The 25,427-nt window shown below is 34.8% G+C and overlaps 1 protein-coding gene across 1 annotated transcript in view; it reads left to right on the top strand.

Moving 5' to 3' along the window:
- Positions 1-10,491: 10,491 nt before the first annotated feature.
- The window catches only part of LOC107555297 (suppression of tumorigenicity 18 protein-like), a 30,014-nt gene continuing 15,078 nt past the window's right edge, over positions 10,492-25,427 (top strand). The window contains exons 1-8 of the mRNA XM_016238053.1: positions 10,492-10,579; positions 10,697-10,727; positions 13,245-13,438; positions 17,664-18,368; positions 20,897-21,031; positions 22,807-22,897; positions 24,277-24,369; positions 24,653-24,852. Of these exons, the coding sequence (XP_016093539.1) occupies positions 10,492-10,579; positions 10,697-10,727; positions 13,245-13,438; positions 17,664-18,368; positions 20,897-21,031; positions 22,807-22,897; positions 24,277-24,369; positions 24,653-24,852 (1,537 nt within the window). The remainder of the gene's footprint in view (positions 10,580-10,696; positions 10,728-13,244; positions 13,439-17,663; positions 18,369-20,896; positions 21,032-22,806; positions 22,898-24,276; positions 24,370-24,652; positions 24,853-25,427) is intronic.

Here is a 25,427-nt window from a genome sequence, read left to right as displayed (position 1 = left end):
AAGGGAGAACTTCATATCTGACTTTAGCCATAATTTTAAAGCGCCTGACAATATTATTTAGCTTTGTGTGTGTGTGTGTGTGTGTGTGAGACATTACTAAGTTATGTATTTAATTTAATTATGTGATTAAGTTTCTTTTTATTTAAAATGATATTTTTTACTTCAAAATTTAGCTGCTATTTTCAAAGTTGAAAACTTGAATGCTAGTGTGAAATATCTTTTTTCTTTTTTTTGCATTATAATGAGTCATGATCTAAACTTGTCAACAGTAAAGTTGTATTTAGTCATTGGGAGTCTTTTATCTATTTTTGTGCTCCTCTAAATGACTAGTTTATTTGTGTATTTATGTCATTTGGTCACTTTTGCAGAATTGTTTGCACGAGCTTTAACTCTGAATCTCTGCGAACGCCTGTTTTCATCGCAAACAACCATTTTTTTTATCATCTGCGTTTGCTGGCAGATTTCTCCTAGAATAATTTATCAGATGAGAAATGCTCTAAACAGTTGGAAACAAGTGTATCTTTGAAGTTACTCCCACATTAGACCTAGGGACAGATGATGCACTTTAAGGTAATTACACTGAAACTAATTATGCTTGCCCTAGAAAGAAAACATAGCCTCATATTCCAGGAGCTAACAGAAGTTAAAATAGCAGCTTTTGAGTTCTCAGATTTCACAGTTTAAAGTCTCTGGCATGAACTACACGGAGACTGATATCTCGCGTTTACACACACACACCGCCCCTTCTAATCTGGAGCGCCTCTTTTCTTCCCATCTTTCAGTCTTTGTTTTTATGCAGAAGGCCTAAATGGTGAGCTTTTTATCATTGTGAATATTTATACGTGTTTTTTTGTTTTTTTTTAGAGTCGATCAGTCTTATTTTGACCGAATCTTTGAGGTGCATTTAATTAATTTTCACTAATAATGCGTAATGGATTGTACTCAACTCCACCCAATTTGTTTGTTTCACACCCCCGCTCGCTTTTTATTTCAAAGAGCGTGTAAACAAAACCCCCAACTGCCTTTTCCGATTCGCAATTATTTTCTTCCTTTTTTCTTCTTTTCCCCCTTTTTTCGGTTACAGTAAGACATTCAGCGCAGGGGGAAAATGAAAGTAAAATGCCACTATCTCTCGCTTTGCGCTTTATTACGCCGCAACAGAAAAACACTTAGCATGTAAAATGAATGTGGAAATTATTCCTGGGGTAAACTATAAACACACAAGTTACCCCTCGCGCCCCCCACCACCATCCTCCTAGATCAGAGTGTAATTGCCAGTAATCAGGTCTGTTTGCAGCTGATAAAACCTCTCTGAATGTGTGGAACCCTCTTTGTATGATGACTCAATTACGCCCGAAGTGGCTCATCAAACCTGGACCATCAGCAGCTTTAATAAATAAGGAGGCACAAACTTGCTGCAGGCGCATTGTGATTCCATTCATTCCATAATTAAATCCATTCCTGGCTTAACCCTTTTCCAGCCAGACGCTACAGACGAACAAAAAGCGGGAGGGAGAGAGATAGAAAGAGAGCGGGTGACCTTGCAGTGAGACTCTGTGTCTTCATAACTCTCTTTATGCATGATACGAGCACAGACAGGTGATATGGAGAGAGAGAGGAGAGAGGAGAAGAAAACAGGGAAAGGTGATTGGAAGGAGAGAGAGAGGGAGAGAGGGAGGTGTCTGGGTGGAGATAGAGCTGGAGGTCTTTATTTATTCATTGTTTAGTGCCACATAGTGCTTATTCCATAATTACACTGAAAGTACAATCTAATCATAACAGTCATTCAGGAAGGACAAGGGCACTGAGTGCGCTTCCAATGTTTGCTATGCTTATTTCTTTCTGATTTTTCACGCTCTATCGTTTCACAAAGTCTAGATGCAAAGAAAAATCTTAATGCAAGTGAAAGAGGACTTTTAATAATAATAAAAAAGGCATGCATGTTTAATAAAAACTTGCCTGAAAGGTTTAAAGGCATATTCTGGACTAGGCCATTTATTTCTGAATTAAATGCACATTAAATACAATGTAAGTCTTTTTTATCACGAAAAAAAAAGTGTGGAAGTCTGTGGGAGAACTGATATAAGCCATGGTTATTATTATTATTATTCTAAATAAATAAATACATTTTGTTACTTGCAATAAAATAAACATGATTAGAAATAACATAAAATATATATTTTTTAAAAGTTAAAAACTTATTATATTTTACATTGTTCATTTTCATTTAGTTGAACTTGATACTAAAAATGAAATAAATATTAATAAAGCTATATAGATATAACAACTTAAATACTAAAACATTAAATTGAACTGAGAAAATGGAAAATATAAAAACTATAAAACAAATTCAGATATCAATAAAAAATATTATAGTACCTTAATGATACTAATATGAGACTTTTTTTGTTTTGTTTTATTTTTAACCATCAGTTTCTAACATTTAACCACAGAATTAGTTTTTTACTGCTATTATTTGCAATAATTTGTATCCCTTTTTTGTATCCACATCCTCAAGTCTAACATCCCCAAAAATAATAGTGTTTGATATATCTAAAAATACGTCAGTGACACTCATCTGGTTACTAATAACCTAAAATGAATTCGAATACTTAAAATAAATATAATTCTTGGTGAAATATAAGTTAAACCTCAACTTGTGTTTAAGCTTGTACGCTCGCCCCATAGACTTTAATTGTAAGTGCATAACTGTCAATGCATGATTTGTTTGTTCTAATCAACAGGATACCACAAGTATTGTCTCCAAACTTGTAATTAAACCCATTTCTGCGCATGCCGTTATAAAGATAAAGATGATTTGAGGTTTGATTACTAGCAGTCGTCCTTTGAGCAGTTAAATCAGATGAGCTGTGATGCTGTGATGATAACAAACGTAATTACCATATGCATTGTGCACTTGTCTGTTTGTTGGTCTTATTTTGGTGATGCTAGCATTCATGTGATAAAGAGTAGAAATGCTCTGTCTTAATCATAGCATGTGTGCGTTTTTGTTTTGACCACAAAATGCCATTCATTTTTTTCTACTAAGGAATTGCGCATGTTAACACTAATCTGCTTTGTACGTGTGTTTTTAAGGGTCGCCGTGTCGTTATTTGAAACGAATCCCGCCCATTGATGCTCAGAGGCTGTAAAGTGCAACTCTCGTTCGGCTCAGACGGGACTTTGAGAAAAAGAGCAGATGGGTTAGGGCAAAGAGCACCGGCCGCATACACACACGCAGACATGCGCACGCCGAATCAGGAAGCGCTTTCTCCTTAGAGACCGCGAGGCCATGCACATTAGCGGCCCGGCCCTCAGAGGGACGCTTGCTCCGTGCAGAAGGGGCTGAGAGAAACCCCCTTATAATGATTCAGCAGATGATGGGCCGTCTTTCTTCTTATGTTAATGAGGGGGCCCCTCCTCGTCCCCGGTGGTGGGGGGCAAAAGATGCTGGGAGTTTTTAGCCATAATTAACACAAAGCTCTCTCTTTCTCTCCCTCAAAGCCAACAGGCATGAATGGCTCACCAATAGCGGAGCTCAGGCGTTGTGTAGCGCAGCGTTTAAATTGTCCCGATGCGCGCAATCACACAAAACTCTTCCCGGATTAACCATATTAATTACACACAAGCTATTTGATTTCTGTCAAGCAATCAATTTGCATCTTGTTAAGAAAGCCACATGAGGTCTTGTCTGATAATTCGCTCCCAGGTTTCTCCATGGCACCGTTTGAAATGTTCACAGTTAGTGTTTCTATCCGAACAACTTCTAAATGTACACTGTAAAAAATGATTGTGATTTTAACAGTAAAAGACTGTAAAAATGCTACAGTAAAAACCTGTTAACTGGTTAACAGCAAGTTTCCATACTCTATTCGGAGTGAGAAAAGTGTGAAAAGAAAAAGTCATTGTATTACTTACAGTGACAAACTGTAAATTGACACTCCCAGAATTCCCTGCATGACACTTCATATTTGATGTTTTTTTGTTGAAATAACATGTTTCTTAGTTTTTTCTTATTAGTTGTGTACATTAGCATTTAATCTTACATCTAATGTTGTTAAATTAATGTTTATTGCATTATTTCAGTATCAAGTGTGTCATCGTGATGGGGTTTAGTGTTTGTGTGAATGACACTCTGTGCACCTTCTATATATAAGTATTGCCCTCCTCAGCTCGTAGAAAAGCTGTTTGCGATGAGCTTTGGTTCATCATGTGACTTTCTCATCACCACCAGTTTTTGGTGGTTATCAGTGCATTACAATGGTTCAAAACAGATATTAGTACTTCAATATGTTGGTTTATTAATATTACATCAGTTAATGAAATACGGTATTTTATTGTGAATTAAGTTAAGTTTTATATTTTACAGTTAAGTCTGTAAAACCTAAAATGTTGCTACCATATTTTTTACGGTGAAGTTCTGGCAACCACAGCTGCCGGTATTTTACCGTAAATGTCACAGATTTTTTTTTTTTTTTACAGTGTAGTCGTCAGAAGCAAATTCAAAAAATGAACTGTGTCTTGAAACAGCATGCACAACCTAAATATATCAAAAGCAACTAAAGCAACCTGACTACATTGAGTTTTTTTGAATGGTTTTTATTTTTATTGTAAATCAAATCAGGTAGATATAGCATTTTAGAGTAAAAACAGCATGTTTTAATGTGTTATTAATCATATTATTTAATATGACTAAAGCAAGTGCATTGAGCTATAGGGATTTTTAACAGATAGAAATCTATTTTGGACTAAAACGGCAGATTTGAATGTTTTACAGTGTGTCATTAATCATATTATTTAATATAACTAAAGCAACCTGAGTTGTGCATTGTGTTACAGTGATTTTTAACAGCTAAAAATCACTTTTTAGACTAAAACAGCATGTTTTTACAGTGTGTCATTTATTTTATTATTTAACATCACTAAAGCAACCAGAGTGCAGTGATTTTTAACAGGTTAACAAGTAAAAACTGCACATTTTAATCTTTTACAGTGTATCATTAATCATATTTAATTTTACTAAAGCAACCTGAATGGATTAAGTTACAGTGATTTTAGAGTAACAAATGCTCATTTTAATGTTTTACACCGTGTCATTAATTATATTATATGACTGCATTTATATGCACATTTTAATGTTTTATCATTACTCGTGTTTTGACGAAAGCAAACGGAATGCATTGAGTACAAATTGCTTTTAAGAGTAAAACTGTCGATAATCAGAAATGTCTACATAACTGCTGTTTTTTGTGAACATGTTTTGACTTAAGGACACATTTGTGATGTAAAAATTGATTTCACACTAGCGATTCAAAAATAGTCTGTAAACACCTCAAGCGTAATTCAAGTTGTCACTGACATCTTTTGTCATTTTTTGCCCTCAGAGCATGAATGTCACACTAACATCTTAGAACAGCTGAAGAAACGTGTGTGCAGTAACCAGAGCGGCCCGTGGGGACCTCGCAGAACATCTTATTCATTACAGGCCAAACAAACTAAGGTAAAATTAGTCATTGTTTCTACAGAGCAGTCAGAGTATCTCACATGTGCAGGTGTAGTTTATACGTTCTTGTTTGTATGTTACATATCATTTTGTGGACTCACCTCTATTTTTCATGTTTGTGTGTATTTACATGCTGCTTAATCATTTATGAAAGTATAAAAATATTGCACCAAACAGTTAAACATGTTGAATGCAACATCTGTTGTTTTAAAACGGGCAGTTTTTGAATGCACAAACAAGTTCAGTAAAATTGTCCAGTTCTGAATACTTTATTTTATTTGAGTTTATTTACTATTTCATATTTACTACTTAGAATTGTATATAATGTTATCTAATTTTATTTTGCGTTTCATTTTATTTGGTCACTTTTATAGCATTTTCTATGTGAGCTTTAGACAGTAACAATGAGAATGCACTTAATTTGATTTCCATTTTAAATGCATAACTATCAACACACTTTTTGTTTGCTAAAGTTTTAGTATAAATTATTTGTATGTGTGTATGTTTCATATTTATATGATGCACAATCATTTAAAAATTATTGTAGATGTACAACACAGCAAAAATGTTTTGTTCGGAAACCTAAATGTGCTCTGATTGAAATGAACTGGTTTTATTCAAATCAAATATATTATTTAATATGCATAAACGTGATTATTTTAGATTTCTGACAATGTTTAGCTTGTGCAATAATAATTCTACTATATTAAAACTAGTTTGTGATTTGGCTTGGGAACCACTTGGGCCATCATTTACAAAGTTGTTTCAGTTCAAAACCGACTTGTTACCTGAGGTTCTCGGCACTTGTTGACATATGGTTCGGTTTTGCAAGGTGGTGACGGTGTAATTTAAGGGATTGTTAGCAGCCAGCTGTTGCCTGATCGCTCTCTCTCCTCCTCATGACAAAGTTTCCGCTCAGAATATCAGAAATATCAAATTACGTAAGCCTGGAAATCTGCGTCCCCTTTGTTACAATAAACCCCAGCGCTTGTGGGGCTAATAAAAGATTTCTTTTTACTCTCCCACCGAAAAAATAGCAAAATCACCAAACAAAACCCGGCTCTGGCAGTTTTTAATAGTTTGGGCTTTCAAGAGGCGTTCAGAAAAGCCCATCCGGAAGCGATGGGCCACTTCTGGCGTGGCGTGCGTTAGCGCGCGTCTATGTGTACACGAGCGAGCGAGTGTAATGAACTAATCAGGTACATTAGTTTTTACAGAATGTAATCTATAGTGTTAGCATCACATACATTTTAATGTAATAAGCATTTTATATCATCTTAAAGATGTATTACTCATTACCTCTGCAACATATTTATTTATTATAATATAATTAGAAAATATATTATATATTTATTTTATTATAATATAATATCTAGTTTTATATCTAAAATGTAGTTATATGTAGTTTTATAACTAAAATCTTGTGAAGTAAAAAATTATTATTTATTATTACTTAATTTAATGAATTTAAAGTTCCAATAAGTAAATTCATACTTATTATCATAGTATACAGTATAATTATCAAAAAATCTGTATTGAATATACATGTGTACATTGTACATGTGTATACTGTATATACTTATGCATACTAAATAGTCTTTATTCAAATAGTTAGAAATGTCCACTTTTATTTACATATTTTTATATTCTTATTTTTTTAATCAACATTAACTACTGATCTGTTTAGCATTACATGAAGTTTAATGACGTAATAAGTCTTTCATATCATTGTAAAATTGTATAACTCTGCAACATAATATTTATTTTAAGCTCTTGTTATAAAACATAATCTCATACGACTCTTTGGAGTGCATTATTGGTTTGTATAAACATGCAGGGATGCATTATATTTGCCCCGTACAAAGTTCACATAAACAAGGTGAACACATTTCCCATAATGCCTCAGCGACGGCCTTCTGACAGGCTGGTTTCCTCACGTGTGCGCACGCACCCTTTTCCTATGCACATTTGATCTGAAGTGTTAGTTTAACGGTCTCACATCAGATCTGTCAATTTTAATATTAATCCTCTTTAGCTGGAGAGAGGTGCGGTTGCCGCAGCGATGCATTATGCAGAGACAGTGACTTCATTATGTGGCAATATTCTTTCAAACGAGTTAAGGAGGGCGTCGTGAATGGAAAGAGCGACTAAAGCATGACAGGGGACATCATTATTCAAGTGTTTAGAGCTGCGTACTGTACCTCTCATGAGCGCCTGGCCCTTTAATGTGCCGGTAAAAATTCATGATGGTGTTTTATTGAGTCTTCATCATGGGATTGAGGTGAAGCTGTGAACGAGACATTCTCTCCCACTGACACACATTCCTTCTCTCTCTGTCTGTCTGTACATCTCGTGAGACTAGGTTCACAGCGAGGCTTTGAGTATATCATGTTGTCAGAGCTGTGATTGTTAAACACTGTTTAGTAAAGTGAACCAGCTTTTTCCCTATGCAAATCCAGATACGTGTATTGTCTTACACTGTGTAATTGGTTGCTAATTTTGCCCCAAGAGGAAGTATTGCACATCCTAAACATGCTCTATGAAATATAAAACAATTCATTCGTGTCAGAGAGTGTTCATTTACCATGAAAATGTACAGAGCCACTGAAGGAACATGGTGATGGGAGGAAAGATTGTATTTCAATGCTTTTGTGTTCGCTTGCAAAACTTTTGCATTCTCTTGTAAATATGTTGTGTTCCCCTTGAGAAACTTTGCATTTGCTTGCAAAACTTTTCAGGAAACCTTTGTATCCTCTGTGAGAGAATGCAAAGTTTTTTGGGAGAATGCAGAAATTTTGTAACGAAACTCAAATTTTTTTTCAGTATTTTTCTTTTGTGAGAGAACACAAACACTTAGTAAAAGAACACAAAGTGTCTTATGGAAACGAAAATGTTTCATGAAATGTTTTGCAAGAGAATGCATATTTTTTGGGGGAACACAAAAATTTGTCTAGAAACGCAAATATTTCATAAATAGAAATGTTTTGTGAAAGATTGCCAAAAAAATTTGTGAGAAAATGCAAAAGCTTTGTTAGAGAGCGCAAATGTTTTGCGAAAGATCACAAATGTTTTACGAAAGAATGCAAAGTTTCTTGAGGAATCCACAATTTGGCAAGAAAAATGTCTTGTGAGAGAGCGCAAATGTTTTGAGAAATATTGCCAATTTTTTATGAGAGAATACAAATGTTTTGCGAAGATCGCAAATGTTTTATGAGAGAATACAAATGTTTTGCGAGAGAATACAAATGTTTTGGGAAAGATTGCAAATGTTTTGCAAAAGATCGTAAATGTTTTACGAGAGAATACAAATGTTTTGCGAGAGAATACAAATGTTTTACGAGAGAATACAAATGTTTTGCGAGAGAATACAAATGTTTTGGGAAAGATTGCAAATGTTTTGGGAAAGATTGCAAATGTTTTGCGAAAGATTGCAAATGTTTTGCAAAAGATTGCAAATGTTTTGCAAAAGATCGTAAATATTTTACGAGAGAATACAAATGTTTTGCGAGAGAATACAAATGTTTTGGAAAAGATTGCAAATGTTTTGCAAAAGATCGTAAATGTTTTGCGAGAGAATACAAATGTTTTACGAGAGAATACAAATGTTTTACGAGAGAATACAAATGTTTTACGAGAGAATACAAATGTTTTACGAGAGAATACAAATGTTTTGCGAGAGAATACAAATGTTTTGGAAAGATCGCAAATGTTTTAAGAGAGAATAAAAATGGTTTTAGAAAGATCGCAAATGTTTTACAAAAGAATACAAATGTTTTAGAAGAGAGTGCACATGTTTTGTGAGGGAATTAAAAGTTTCAAGGGGAATGCAAAAATTGGCTAGAAAACAAACGTTTTGTGAGAGAGCACAAATATTTTGCAAAAGATCGCAAATGTTTTTCGAGAGAATGCAACTTTTCTTGGGGGAACAAAACATTTTCTTGAGAAAACTTAAATGTTTCATGAGAGAATACAAATGTCTTGCGAGACAATGCAAAGTTTTTGTGGAACGCAAAATTTGGGCTTGAAGACATGTTTTGTGAAAATGTTTTTTTTTTGAGAGAATGCAAACATTTTGTGAGAAAATGCAAATGTTTCATTAGCGAAGACAAATGTTTTACAAAAGAATATGAAGTTGAGAGAATAGAAATGTTTCGCGAAAGATCGCAAATGTTTTATGACAGAATACAACGTTTTTTGGGGGGACACAAAAATTTTCATGAGAAAATGGAAATGTTTTATGAGAGAACACAAATGTTGTGCAAGAGAACGCAAAGTTTCTTGGACGCAAAATGCAAATGATTTGCGAGAGAACGCAAAAGTTTTGCAAGCAAATGCAAAGTCAATCCATCTCATATGTTTTCACCATGTCCATAAAAATTTTACCTAAAAAAGTGCATCATGTTGGAACATTTAAATGACATGGTTTTATTCAAGTCACAAATATACAAATTATATATTGAAAATTATATAAAATACATTTTATAAGACTGAATCGATCTGAGTACTTTGTGTTGCACCAACAAAAGTCATATAATAAAATATCTCCTTTAGATAATGATGGCACATTTTAAGTCTTTTTTAAAAATCTTATAATGAAGACTGAACTAGTTGCCTATTGACTGTTTGACTTTCAGCACTACTTCCTAAAAGAGGCATTACCCAAAATGCTTGACCTTAAAGGGACAATTCACTCAAAAGGGAAGATTTTGCCATAATTTTCTTGCCTTTGTGTTGTTCCAAACCTATATGACTGCATGCACCTCTCATCTGTGTGATTTATTGAGTTTGCTGGGCTGTTGTTTACCCATCAGCACTACTTGAAATCTTAGCTAAATTGAGTCAGCTGATACTGGACAAGGCCAGATCCTCTCATGCGGTTTAAAAACCTGAAGCCTTATTTGCATCTCTGTGTTTTGTTTGGATTTGCATCTTTTTTTGCTACTATCCATAGCTATACTTTCAGAGCACAAAAAGGAGGTTTATTTATGATGTTTTGTATGCCACACGAGCTGTATCCTCAACATAAGCTTCTCTCACCGAGTCAGCAGGAGCCTTCGTCATTGTGTCCGTCTGAGTGTGACATTAAAGCGTGAGGTGTGTGAAGGATCACAGGCAGGTGCTGGAGGGGCCGGTCCCGCTGGTGGAAATGTAAACACGTGTGTTTACTCTTTCTCTCTCTTTTTCTGTTTGCAGTTCTGCCTGACTGCATCGCTGAGGCGCCCAGGTAAGCCAGAGTTCACTACCTGCTTCCGAGTGTCAGTATATGGCTTTTCTGATGCCTTTTACAGCATACGTGCAGTTGTCAAAAGTTACGTGTAAGACTTCAGTATGTGGACACTTAAGTCGCACTTAAAAATAAATGAATTGCATTGGATGCAAACTATTAAAGTTGTGTTTGCACACAAATCAAGAGCTTTTCTCTTGCTCAATGACTTTTATTCTGGTGTTTTTTAATGGCTGAATGAAGTCAGTGCGTTTAGCACATTAACTATGAACATGATCCACTAACATCTGGCAACAGCTTGTAAATCATGTGAACTATTTTGCTTGAAAAGTGAACTTTAAATTAAAAGTTGTTTGATTTGGTGTTTTATACTTTGATTTTTATATAATACATGTGTACAATATATACATTTACACAAAGTGTTTGGGTCTGTAAGATTTTTAATGCTTTTGAGTCTATTCTATTTTAATTTGTTTAAAATTCTACAGTGAAATCAGTAATATTGTAAAATATGATTACAATTTAAAATAACCTTTCTATTTGAATATATTTTCAAATGTAATTTATTGCTGTGATGCGCAGCTGAATTTTCAGCATCATTACTCCAGTCTTCAGAGTCACATGATCCTTCAGAAATCATTCTAATATGCTGATTTGCTATTATATATGCTAATATTCAATTGTGATGAAAATCTTGTTTCCACAAAAATATTAAACTTTTATTTTCATTTTATTAACATTTTATTTTCAGAATTATTTGATGAATAGAAAGTTCAAAAGAACAGCACATATTTTAAATAGAATTTTGTAACAAAGGTTTTAACTGTCACTTTGGATCAATTTAATGCGTAAATAATTTAAAAAATAAAAACTCATATTAAAAAATGACACTGATCCTAAACTTTTGAACTGTATATAATATAATATAATATGATTTCATTTTTGTTTATATTTATTTATATATATATATATATATATATATATATATATATATATATATATATTTTTGTTTATTTTTGTGTCTATGATTTCATACATTAAATGTGACTTAAGTGTCCAAATACTTTTTGGGGCCACTGTTAATTTTTTGCATGCATCTTATTAATTGTCTTTATCTTAATGCAGTGCAAGTTGTTTTGTGCATTTCTTTGTGCATTTTGTGTCAAACGCTACACTAACCTTTTTTATGTTATCGGCCTACAGCAAACATTTTATTCTCTGTATCATTACTTATTATGCAGCGTGATAGCTGATAATAGCAACAGATTTCTCATTGAAAATAATGAGCCAGTTCATGCTTGAGTGTTTTGGACTCTGTGTTCACACATAAGTTCACACATGAGGATCTGCGATGCTGATTTTCTTAGTCACATCTTGCAGGGAATTTCAGATGCTGCCCTGATGAGTTTTGTAACAAACTCGCTGCCCCAAAGAGCACAAAATGCATTTCGCCACCCATTTTACTTCCGTGACATTTTTTTTGTGTGTGTGTGTGTGAAACAGGATGCTCAGTGAGACAAAATGCAGGGAGAGGCTTGATTTGATCTATCGGGAATTGATTGGATGGTGAAAAGTGGTTGGAGGGGAGGGATTGAAAAATAAGAAGGCCAAAATGGAAAGTCGGTTCAGAGGTTGAATTATTAGTGATTATATTTTTGTCTTTGGAATAATGTGTCCCAACTAATCATTTACAGTAAGACCAGAAATGTGAATTAAGAAACACCATTGTTAATCCAATTCAATTGGGGTCTGAAAGTCTATTTTCATTTATTTAAAAAAATACAGTAAAAACAGTAATATTATTAAATATTATTATAAATTAAAATAACTGTTTTCTAGTTGGATATATTTTAAAATGTAATTTATTATATGATGGCAAAGTTGAATTTTCAGCATCATTTCTCCAGTCTTCAGTGTCACATGATCCTTCAGAAATAACTTTTATATGCTGATTTGCTGCTCAAAAAACATTTTTTTATTATTAATAGTGTTGAAAACAGTTGTGCTGCTTAATATTTTTGTGAAAACCGTGATACATTTTTTTCCGGAATTCTTAGATGAATAGAAAGTTTAAAAGAACAGCTCCTACTTGAAATAGAATTTTGTAACATTTTAAGTTTTTACTGTCACTTTTAATCAGTTTAATGCATAAAATAAATACTTTAAGAAATAATAAAAATATTAATACAAATTATCCCGATCCTGAACTTTTTTGAACTGTATTCATGTAAATGCATTTTTTTGCACATTTTATGAATGTGCAACATAATTTTTTACTCTTTAAAGCATCATATAGCTACTCAAGAACCTTATAACAAGATTTGCTGAAAGAACCGTTTTTAGTTGTAGGAGTCAATATTAGCCAAACCTTCAAGACTTCCAAGTGTCTAAACAAAGCTTTGACCTCGGAAAGAATCGAAACCTTTCGGTGCAGATCTTTGTACCTCAACCAATCACATACTCAGTTGATTTGTGACACGACGCATCCATTTAATGACCCTTGTGTTCTGCTTTCAGCTTGCATCTCGGAGCGGGTAAAAAGCGGGCGGCCGCAGAAGGGGCCCGCGGGGCGCCAGTCAACAAGAGGAAATCGCTCCTGATGAAGCCCCGCCACTACAGTCCCAGTCCCTGCCCCAGCGAGGGGGACGGCGAGGAAGACCTGGCAAGCGCTCAGGACAAAGACGTGCCCAGGAACACTGACACTCCAGCAGGTAGACAGATGTCCTGTTGTTTTGTCTGTTTTGATGAACAATTGACGCTGAATTTTAAACTACCATCTGTTGCATTCATATATTTGTTTCCCTCCTCCTCCTCCTCCTCCTCTCCCCCTCCCTCCCCGCATCCGTCTCTTCGTCCATCCCGGGGAAGTTCACGACTGTCGATTCCCGTTCGTTGTTTTTAATGCATCCGGTGTCCAGATTAAGGCGATTTCCTGCGCTCGACTTCTTTGAAACCCGGATTAAAAACTGGCGGTGGCGTTAAAGTAGCTGCCGCCGGGATGATTATGCAGCCTGGAAAAGTGCTTTTTTATAAGCAAGTGTGGTTGCTTGCATAATTATGCAAATAGGGTAACTGAGAATAGAATGCACCAAATTATATTGCGCCTCGTTGACAAAAGAGAGTGATCATACACTCCAACAACAAAACATTTTTGGCAACGAAGGCACGGAAACGTTAAAGTCGATATTACGTTTTAAAGCAGTCTCCTTTCTAGAAACAAAATGCTGCCATCTCCTAATGAATCAAATTATGAGCATGTTGGCAACAATACCCATGCTTTACATTTGTACCTCCACACCCCTATAATCTGCACTTATTTGGTATATTTTTAACGATGTAACCAAGCAACAAACGTAATTGTCCCTTTCGAAAGCTTTTGTTAGACCATCGAACGCAGCCCAAATATACATAATTAGGCATAATGTGTGCGGCTCATTATTGGACACATGTGGGTTGTTAAATGGACAACAAAATAGCTCAATAAATTGAACAGCATCATTGGAAATGGAATTTATTTGTTTCTCTGATTTCATATTACCCACAATAATCATAACCTTTTTTCCCCCCCTCCTCCTCCTTCGAATTTGTAGTATTATTTTCTGAAGTTGCAGTAGAAAAAAAATCTCATTTGTCATATTTCCCTGCTGTCTTGCAACATGTTTGCTTTGCGTTTTGCCAAAGTGCACTACTGAAGAAGTGCTGGTGGAAAAGAAAACAATTCAAAGACATAATGCGCGGGGTGTGACTGGGAGTGGATGGCGACTGGGACCGTAGCGGAATTAATGGATCTGTAGGGGGACGAGAGGGGTATGTGAATTTCATGAGGAAAAAAAGGGAAAAGGAAAGGCAGGGGAGAAATTAAAGGGGTGTAAGGCTTCCATTTGGTGCTGTTGTGTGTGTGTGTGTGTGACTCCAGCCAAGCTTCTGGTCTCCATACACACAATGGTAATGGTTATTCTGGAGTATAAACCATTCACCTGTTCCAAAATACAAACCACTCTCTGCATCCAAGCATTTTTCGCCCTTGTTCGCTCCAGTCTTTTTTTTTTTTTTTTTTCACTGTTCTGTATTTTTTTTTTTTTGGTCAGGGCTGTATCTCCATCTGGATGGCAGAGAACTCCTAATCATCTGCTCTGTTAATTGTGTCTTAGCATAACTGGCGAACTTTTCATCTGCGCTGGACCGCTTTGGGTTTTCACACCTCAAACTGCTGACAAAAGCGAGAAAATCAGGAAAATCGAACGCTTTTAAGTGCATTCATTGTGGAATCTATTGGGTTTGGGTGTCCAGATGCTTCATGTTCCTGCTTGTTTTTGCATTATTGGTGGGCTACTGATTCTTGAGATCAGAAATGAAAATGATCAAAGTGAAATTTGTTTATGTTTTGGTGCAACCTCCTACTACTTCCGAATTTTTATTTTTTTTTAACAAAAAAAAAATGTTTTCCCTTTCCTATCGCTCTGTATGGGTCAACACCATCAGATACAAACATAATATGTACTGTCAATTTGAATATTTATAATAAATGGAGCATTCAACTATGATTAAGAGTAAATTGAGACTACAGGATGGTTTCAGCTCCATCTTTTATAATGTCAGCGGCATCTCATGGAAAATCTGATGTTGTTGACAAAATGTTCACATTTAGTCCCATATGTTTTGTAGTCGTTTTGTTTTTCTGGAGTTCCTATAATAGAAATATAGAAAAATAAAACATTCAGGATGAAGACTAACCTGATTTTACTTCTCAAGTAAATGTATCTTGATTAATGAATGTTAAAATATTTGTACTGAAATATCTGAGTCAGAAAACTATTTTTTGCAGTGTATGTGTATTTTTTAATTAATATAATTTTTAAAGATACATATTTACATGTCAGTTATTTTTTACTGAGAATGGCTTGGTGAGTGAAAATATAACTAAGATGAAATGGCTTATTTGTGTAAAGAACATTCTAGTGATCCGTTCTGATTAATATCAATGTTGACTTAAAAGTGTGGGACACGTTTAATCTCTCAAGAATCAGTGCTGTAACATTCGACACGCATACAATTGGATGCAATTCCAAAAATAAAAACAGACGAGATTATCCACCCTTTCCTCAAGCAGCATGCATAAAAACTATAATTATCTGCACAAACAGAATCAAAATTTAGGTTGTGCGCTAGCATTATGCCTTCGCATTCGTACAGCGCCAAAGTAGACCTCTGTGACATTATGCCGGAGTTTGGCATGGTATGAACGCATCGGCAAGCACACTCTAACCCCTCAAAGCCTGGTTTCCATTTTTGGCAAGAGACGGGTGAGATTCTAAATGCCACTGAGCTCTCTATCCCCCATTTAGGGATGTTTTTGGGGGGATTAAAAGCAGGACTACTTTATATGCTCTTTAAGACTAGCAACTGTTTGTTAAGGCAGTATGATCCCATTAGAAGCCCCTGAAACCATATGTGGCGGCAGCCAAAATGCTCTAATATCTAATCAACTCAGTGGTTGCATATGGTTCGGAGGGTGGCATAAGGCTCTCTAAGAGGATAGCTGTATCTCGTGCTTACGCTGTATTTTGAACTTTAAACCCTGGTGCCCAAAGAGCTTTACCCCGGCGGGTAAGTTTCAGAGAGATCAGTAGTGGATTGTAAATCAATCCAGCTGATAGTTTCTTTTGTTAATCATTGACTCGATTACTTAATATAATCGGGTCTTTTGCGATTCCAGTGAGTCGTTTAAAGGTGATTTTAAAGGATAAAAGGTCTGAGATTTGTCAAAAAAGGAATTATTCACACTATAAACCCCAGTCAAATAAGCTTTATGGATTTATCAAAAGTAGTACAGTAGTATAGCAAATCGTGCTTCTTTCTGATTAGCGTTTACAGCTTTATATCATGTAGTCTTATATCCATTGTGGATGTGGAATTTTTTTTTTCAGTACATAAAAAAAAAAATGCTGTTACGTAAATTGAACAGATGGCAGATTAAATTAGAAGGGGAAATGTTTATTTATTTATTTATTTATTTATACATTTTATATATATTATTTTTTTTTATTTTTTTAAGGTCAAGTTATGTATAGATTTCAGTTAGTAATCTGAACTTTGGATGGAAACTAGGTGGCGTTTTAAACAAAAATATTTTTATGCACTTGGGATACTTGTAAAACGCTCTTGATGTTTTTTTAATGTTTTATCTCTTATTTTCTCATTTTGATCATTTTAAAATTAAATTATTTTATTAATTTTATTTGTTTTTCATTTAACCAAAGACTCACATTTGAAATGCTTTTTCTTGTCAAGCTTTATTCTCCTTTTTTTGTCTATCTATCTATCCGTCCATCCATCCATCCATCCATCCATCCATCTATCCATCTATCTATCCATGTATCCATCTATCCATCTACATATTTATTAAGGTTTGTCATATTTTGTGCTTCTCTTTACATTTTTTAAGTCATAGTGTTTTCTTGACAATATCTTTCATTTTTTTATTTTCCCATTTATATTTTTTTTAAATAAATTTAATAATTGTATTAATTGTATTTGTTTTTCATTTGACCAAAGAGTAACATTTGAAATGCTTTTTCTATCTACTTATTTATTGAGGTTTGTCATATTTTGTACTTCCCTTCACATTTTTTTATGTTTATTTGACATCATTTTTCATTTTTCATTTTCCCATTTATATAATTTTTTTATAATTGTATTAATTGTATGTGTTTTTCATTTGACCATTTGAAATGTGATGAATGATTTACTTTTTTAGAGTTTTTAATATTTATTGTTTCCCTTCACTTCCCTCAAGTTGTCATGTTTGTCACAACTTGTGATTCTGAAGGCTTGGGAAACCATCTGTTAGTATTTTCCCTCCAAACACACAATCATGTAATGAGCTCTTGCAGATGATCCATCAATTTAAGCTCTGTCCGTTCTTCTGTGTCTCAGATGAGGACCTCAATGGTGGTGATGTTCTGGAAGACGCTATCTATCACAACGCAAAGTCTCACCACTTGTTGTCATGGTCAGAACGAACGAGTGAAGGTTCGCCAGACCTGGCGGCTCAGATATCCGAACACCAGAATGAGCAAGAGGAGGAGGAGGAACACAACCAGGACTTTGAAGACAAAAACCAAGAAGAGATCAGAGCCAGTTATCACCTGTCTCCAGACACAGAGGCAGATGAAGAAGAATGGAGCGCTCCTCCATCCCTAACGAAGGTCAACGGGATCCATCACAGCCCCAGTCCACCTGCAGACGATGCTCTTATGAAGAGACTCCGGATTGGACAGCAGCTGCACGAAGACGCTCTTTCTGCTTACATGAACAGAAACAGTGCAGGGACCTTTATGGAGGAGTATGGCTCTGCAAGAGAGTTCAGCGACAGTGAGGAGGAGCTCCAGACGCCCAGGATGGAGGAGCGAGGAGGTGTTTGGGGTCCAGGTCTGGTGGCCAGACGTCTGGAGCTGGACAGGGCCCGACTGAACCTCAGTCTTCTAGAGCAGGCCATGGTGCTGCAGTCTGAACATAGACAGGTCCTCCACAGTGCCTACAAAGACATGGACCGCTTCTTCCTGGAGCAGATGAACCACGAACGGAGACAGCAGAGGATGCTGGAGATAGACGCTCGAGCCATGTACCACAGCAGCAAAGGTGAGATTCACCAGAGCTTCCTCACATTTTCACTGATTTTTAATAGTTTGAATTCTGCAAAAAATTCTAGTTCCTCAATGGTTTCATTTACAATTATTTTAGTACTAAGGGAATTAATATTTGGAATAAAGAAATACAATTTGCAAATGATGGAATGATTCCAATAATAAATACTTTTAAAACAATTCTTGCAAAAGATGTGTTTGAATAGACTTCTAATTAGACTTTAAAGAGGCATAAATAAAGTCTAAAATCTAATGAAGGCAATCCAAAAATAGTCCAACAATGCTGCACAAAGAAAGAAAATTTGGTAATGTATTTCATTCATTAACTTCATTTAGGTATTTTTAAATACATGTTTTCATATGATCAACCAATCAGTAACTCACAGTTCTATTTGTTTGATTCACTAAAAAGAACTAGAGTTGTTTGTTTGCGAAACGCACTACAGTGGTTGCACTGCATGCTTTTGTTTCACTAAAATGAACAGACTCATTTGATCAGAAGTCGGCCAACGCTGGTCGCACAGTAAGTGTTTGATTCATTGAAATGAACTAGAGTCGTTTGTTTGCGAATCACACTACAGTGGTTGTACTGTATGCATTTGATTCACTAAAAGGACAGGAGTTGGACTATGCTGGGCGCGCTGTTTGTGTTTGATTCACTAAAAAGAACCGGCTCATTAAAGTCATTCATTCTGGAATTGAACTACACTGGTCGGGCTGTATGTTTCTGATTCGTTAAAAAGAACCGACTCAAGAGTTATTTATTCAGCGGTCAGACTTGTTGCTCTGTACGTGTTTCTGATTCACTTGTAAATGGCTCATTAAGCCCAAAGTATACTTACTTTTTGTACGTATATGCTAGCGTACACTCGAACGCATAGCCTTTCAGAGTGTACTCCATTTGACACAAGCAGTCAACACATGCGCTCTTGAAAGCTTCATTCATGTCCAGTTGTCTGCTCTATTTTCTCCATAAATTATGACTAATAACAAATATTTATGAACTCTTTTAAACCAAAAGCTGGGCTATCTCTACCCTCTCGCTTGGCTTGTAAATGCAGCCATCTATTGTTGTTGCAGTCTCTTTCTACTGTGAAACAACGGCCTTGGCCAGTGTTTCCACCTTGTAGAACAACTGATTACTACAAAACAAATTCAATGTGCAAGTGTGACCTGCGCGTACAAAGTGTGTGTTGTTACATAAATTGCGTAGTGTGCGTACAGTAGTAACAGTACGTATCCCTTGCGTACATGTAAAAAGTGAAGTATACACTCGACATTAGAGTGATTCAGTCGGATGTTACTGGTTGCGCGGTATGTTTCTTATTCGCTAAAAAGAACTGGCTCATTCAGCAGTCAAATGTCACTAGTTGCACTGTATATGTTTTGGATTCGCTAAAAAGAACTGGCTAAGATTAATTCAGTGGTAGGACTGAACTAGTCGCGCTGCATGTTTAGTAGTAGCAGTCTTTTGGTATATTGCGCGATATTTCGTCCACATTGGCGATGCAGTGTTTCACTAATTCCCTAAGAACCTCAAATATGCGGGAAAAATATGTAATTTCTTGTTGCTTGTTAAGTAATGTAATTTACACTATTAATGCTAATCGTAAATTCATATTCATTCACTCCAAAGAAACTACTCTGTCGTATTGAAACCCCTTAATTTCTTTGACAACACTTTACTATAAGGTTCCATTTGTTAACATTAGCTAACTACATTAGTAATGCTACCATAAACTAACAATGAACAGTATTTTTTATGAATTAACATTAACAAAGTGTAATAAACACTGCAACAAATGTGTAGCTCATTGTTAGTTAATGCATTAACAAATGGGATCTCATTGTAAAGCGGTAGCATTTCTTGTTGTATTTGGTCTGTAAAAACTTCTTTAGATTTATGTGCTGGTGGTGTGTTTTATATTAAATGCATTTTCGCAATAAAACTGGAATGTTGCAGTATCAACACATACAAAGAAAAAGACATAGAGAGATTCCAGCCCAGAGGGATAGATAAATAAAATCCTCTTAAGTGCTAAAAACATTTTGCCAACAAAATATTTTATGGTAAATAACCAGCATGTTTTATGGGGGGGGGGGATTACAAGTACAAGAAGAAAATCTTCTGATGACATCTCTGTAACACGAAACGCTGGATTTTTATCGGTATCAGCCAGATATTTTACCATGAGCATAAATTAAGTCATAAATCCTAGTAAAGTATCTCTGATGTGAGTTTTAAGCACTTTGATTCTTGCGATGACTGCTGTTTAATGGGTAATCTCTGAAGATAATCTCTCTATGGATCAGCGCTAAGAAACCAGTGCCCTGAGTTAAGACTGCAGCCTTAACTAATGTCACGGATGAATACATACACACCCAACATGCTTTCACGGGATGCACTTCAGCTAACATAGAGAAACCAGACTGGATGGGATTAACTGTAACTATATGTTCTTCAAGAGCACTGTTTTTTACTGTTTGTGTGTGTGTGTGTGTGTGTGTGTGTGTGTGTTATAGATTCCCCTCGGACAGAAAAGAAAGACATCAAATGTCCGACCCCGGGCTGTGATGGGACGGGTCATGTGACAGGCCTCTACCCTCATCACCGGAGTCTATCAGGATGTCCCCACAAAGTCAGAGTGCCCCCAGAGAGTGAGTCTGTTCTCGTGTTACGCATCACTTCCTGAGGACATTAGACACATTTCCTCCCTTCACAGCAGTACAATACAAACAGAACAAATACAATTAGTGATTACAACACTGTGATCATTTTCAGCCCATAAATATTCATGCCATACTAATGATCCAGGTTTAGTTGTACAGATACTGAGGGACAAAAGATTATATGGCGATTGCTTAACTAACCAGGCTCTATTATGTTCAGAACATTTCTGCATCGAGACATAACATGAAGTGTATCAGTTTAAATGTATGCTACAAAAATATCTAATAGTTATTTTTTTCTGTGATAGAAAATGCAAGATTCTTCCCTTTTATAGAACATTTTTAAATATATATTCTAGTTTTAAAGGATGTATTATTTAAGCTTTAACTTTGTTTAAATTAAATTTTTATTCAAATTTTTTCCCTAAATTTTAAGAGTGATGAAGTGCTACATTTGCTAAAAAAATATTATTTTTTAATATTAACATAAACAAAAATGTTTCAGTATTACTCCAAATTATGCAGAATTTGAGCCAGACTTTATATTTTAATGTAACAATAAATTTATAAAAAAGGTAAAAAATTCAGGAAAATTACACCTTACTTAAAATACATCATATTTATTTGGTATTAATAAATGCAATTAGTAATTATTATAATTTTTTACACATATATTTTGTAGAAAATAATTAGTAAAAAAAAAATAAAAAGGTTTTCCCAAAGAAGTATATATCTGGTTATGATGTCATTAATTTATACATTTTTTACATTATGATATGAAATTATCTTTATTACCAAACTGGTCACTGGTCCATTTTTTTTTATTACTAAACTTGTCACTATTTGAGCATTTTAATTCAAAAGCAATCCGTCTCTTTTTCTTTTTGTAAGTTCAAAGCTAATTGCTAAATTTTCCTCCAAAAAGTGAAAAATTACCATTGTTTATTACAGGAGATGTGATAAATATAAAAAAATATATATGATAAACATAGACTAAACATAATTTGAAATGTCATTTTTCAAGATTTCAATTAGTTAAAAGTGCCTCTAATTTAAAAAAATCACAGATATGAAGTATGTAATATGTAATTTGCATGTTAATGATCTATTTACCTCTTATCTTGAGCCTTCCAGTAGAAACCACTTAATGTTGCACCAAACTGAAAGTAAAAAAAAAAAAATACTAATAATTTTTTTTTTCTTTTTAGTCATCAACACAAGTGAGGTTTGATTTCCTGCGGTAGGCAAATTAAAAATGCATTCTGGAAACAACTTTTCACTTGCTGTTTTCTCCATTTGAGAGTAGCACAACAAACATTCGCCATTAAACAGTGATGTGACAAAAGGAACAGAAAATTTAATTACGTTTTATTCCTTTTTTTCCCTCCAATATGAAAGCATGTACTCATAAACCAGAGGCAGCATTCTGCGAATCAAAGGACCTGCGGATGCAGCCGAAATAGACAGGCACATCCTCCAAACTAATTATGAACAGACTAAAAAAAGTTACTAAGGATAGGACTTCAACAATATGTGTGTGTCTCTTAAATGGTAATCAAAATGCGTTTGTAGTTATGATGTTTTTGCATGTCCATATTTGAAGCGAGACCCTCATTTTAAGTTGCAAAGAATGGCATGGGAAACTTTATTTAGCACGAAAAGTTGAATTCCACTAAATGCTGAATTACTGTTTATTCAATAAAATGTCCATTCTTACTATACAATTGTTCTCTTGATAAACATTATTCTGTTGTTTCTTACAGTCCTCGCCATGCACGAAAACGTCCTCAAGTGTCCGACCCCTGGCTGTACAGGAAGAGGTCATGTCAACAGTAACCGTAGCACGCATAGAAGGTCAGCACAGTGAAAACAGCTTGATTATACAAGTGATGTTTTAGTATCTTTAAGATACAGTGAGAGTTTTTATTAATACTGTGAGTGTGAATTAGTATTTATTTTTATATTTGCTCTTTTAATTTTTATTTAAAGCTTTGGTAATTTTGTTGTGTTTTTGTCTTTTTATTTATTTATTTTTTATATGTCTTTATAGTTGTTTTTTTTTAACGGAAGCCCGTTTTTGCCATAGAAATAAAAAAATGCAATAAAAAAGGTAATTTATTTTATCTCACAATTCGCAATTCTGAGGGGAAAATATTTATATAAAATCAGAATTCTTTGTTTATATCTCAGAATTCTGACTTTTTTTTTATTTTTTATATATATATAATTTTTTTATTCCATGCCAGAAATTAGCCTCCACGGTTTTTATTATTATTATTTTATTTATTTATATGTGTATTTATTTATTTATTTATTATTTGTTCAGTTTTAGTACATTAAGTTGCACTAAATGAAAATGAGAAATGTCACCTTGGCTGAACTGGCTGATTTTTTTTTTTTTTTATACTATATAGTAATTTTTAAAAAATATTTTATTTCAGTTAAAGTTGATTTTATTTCAAGTAACAAAAGGTTTTACTCAGCATTCAGTTATACTCAAATTACACTATTAATTTATTTGCAATCCTTCTTGCTCATTGTAAGCAGATTTGCATAGATATTTAGTCGCGGGGGGGAAATGAAATGAGTGATTTATAATAATTATAAGTCGTGGCCTAATGGTTAGAGAGTCGGACTCGTAACCCAAAAGGTTGCGGGTTCGAGTCTTGTACCGGCAGGGATTGTAGGTGGGGGGAGTGAATGTACAGCGCTCTCTCCCACCTTCAATACCACGACTGAGGTGCCCTTGAGCAAGGCACCGAACCCCCAACTGCTCCCCGGGGGTGTGTTCATGGTGTGTGTGTGTGTTCACTGCTGTGTGTGTGCACTTTGGATGGGTTAAATGCAGAGCACTCTTTCCCATACTTGGCCACATGTCACTTCACTTTTACTTTCATAACATTACCACTTGACTACATCCAGAATTTGACCCAAAGAAAATGCAGTGTTACTCTATTTTGCACGGTTCCACTGACTTAAACCACCTTAAAGCACCAGAAACATTCATTTACCCCAAAAAGAGATGCGCTTGCAATGAAACCTGGATATTTACTTAAAAAGAATCAGGAAAAATCCAATGACACTTAAACTAGACTATAAAACACTGTGATGTTTATTGCATAGAAGCTATTGGATTCTTTTTAATTGTACAATTACGTCAGTGCACCCGAATTCAATTCAAATAAAGTTAACAACCCAGAAGAGACTAACTTCTGATGTCTGTTTTCACACAGTCTCTCAGGCTGCCCGATAGCTGCTGCAGAGAAGATCTCCAAACCGCAGGAGGATCCCACAAATTGCAGACAGACGGCAGAGAGGATGACGAGGTAAGAAACCTTCATCCAGGAGCAGCTCTTATACTTTATATATTCCTTTACAATCAAGCAAGCTGAAAATAAGTTCTCAAGTATTCTTTCTGAAAGATAATAATAGGCATCTCACCTGTTCATTCTTTCGGAGCTTTTAATGATATAATTAAATCTAATTTGTTGGGGAATGATTTATTAAAGTGTGTGATTTCTTATGATAAAGAATAAGCAGCAACACAAACATGTTTTCAAAACATTCGTGTAATTCTGAAGTCCCAGTGTTTTCTTTTTCTCTCTTTAGACCTTTAGGAAACATGAAGAAATTTGACTTCACGTACAGATTTGCACATCCTATGGCAGCGTTGCAGGCCAGCATGGCCAAAGACATGGACAAGTACACTAAAGGCCATTTCGACTACGCCAGTTTTGATGCCCAGGTCTTTGGCAAGCAGGCTCAGATGGCATCCGACCAGAGTCACGAATCTTCACACTTTCCTGACTGTGAGTGTCTATTCTGTTTCAAATCAAAGGTTACCCAGCATGCACTGACATTACTGTTTATAAAAAGAAGTTGTTTTCAGTGTCATCATGTGTGACTTAGTGCATGTACATGTACAGTCATTTGTTTGTGCCATACAATCTGCTCTGTTCAGTCTTTATCAAGCACCCTGATTTGGGTCAATAATCAACCATCTAGAACGCCCTAGCAACCACATAACAACGCTGAAAACACTCGGTAGATCTTGGCAATTGCGTAGCAACACCCTGGCTTCATTTGCATGTGAAAACACCATTCACATTTCTTTAGAAAAATTAAAAGTCTTTTCTGTTAACCCCCCCATATATATATATATATATATATATATATATATGTGTGTGTGTGTATAATAACATTTTTTATAATATTATTTATACATTAATCATATTTATATGAATACATTATTATGAATTTTAAAAATGTAATTTTTATTATAGTTTTTTTTTTACATATTAATTTATAATATTTGTATTAATCAGATATGTATATATATATATTATATATATATATATATATATATATATATAATATATATATA

This window comes from Sinocyclocheilus grahami, unplaced genomic scaffold (genome assembly GCF_001515645.1).
Source record: "Sinocyclocheilus grahami isolate Dianchi unplaced genomic scaffold, SAMN03320097.WGS_v1.1 scaffold19.1, whole genome shotgun sequence".
Classification (NCBI taxonomy): domain Eukaryota; kingdom Metazoa; phylum Chordata; class Actinopteri; order Cypriniformes; family Cyprinidae; genus Sinocyclocheilus; species Sinocyclocheilus grahami.
Note: the sequence above shows the minus strand (reverse complement) of the source record. Positions and strands in the feature narration are given on the sequence as shown.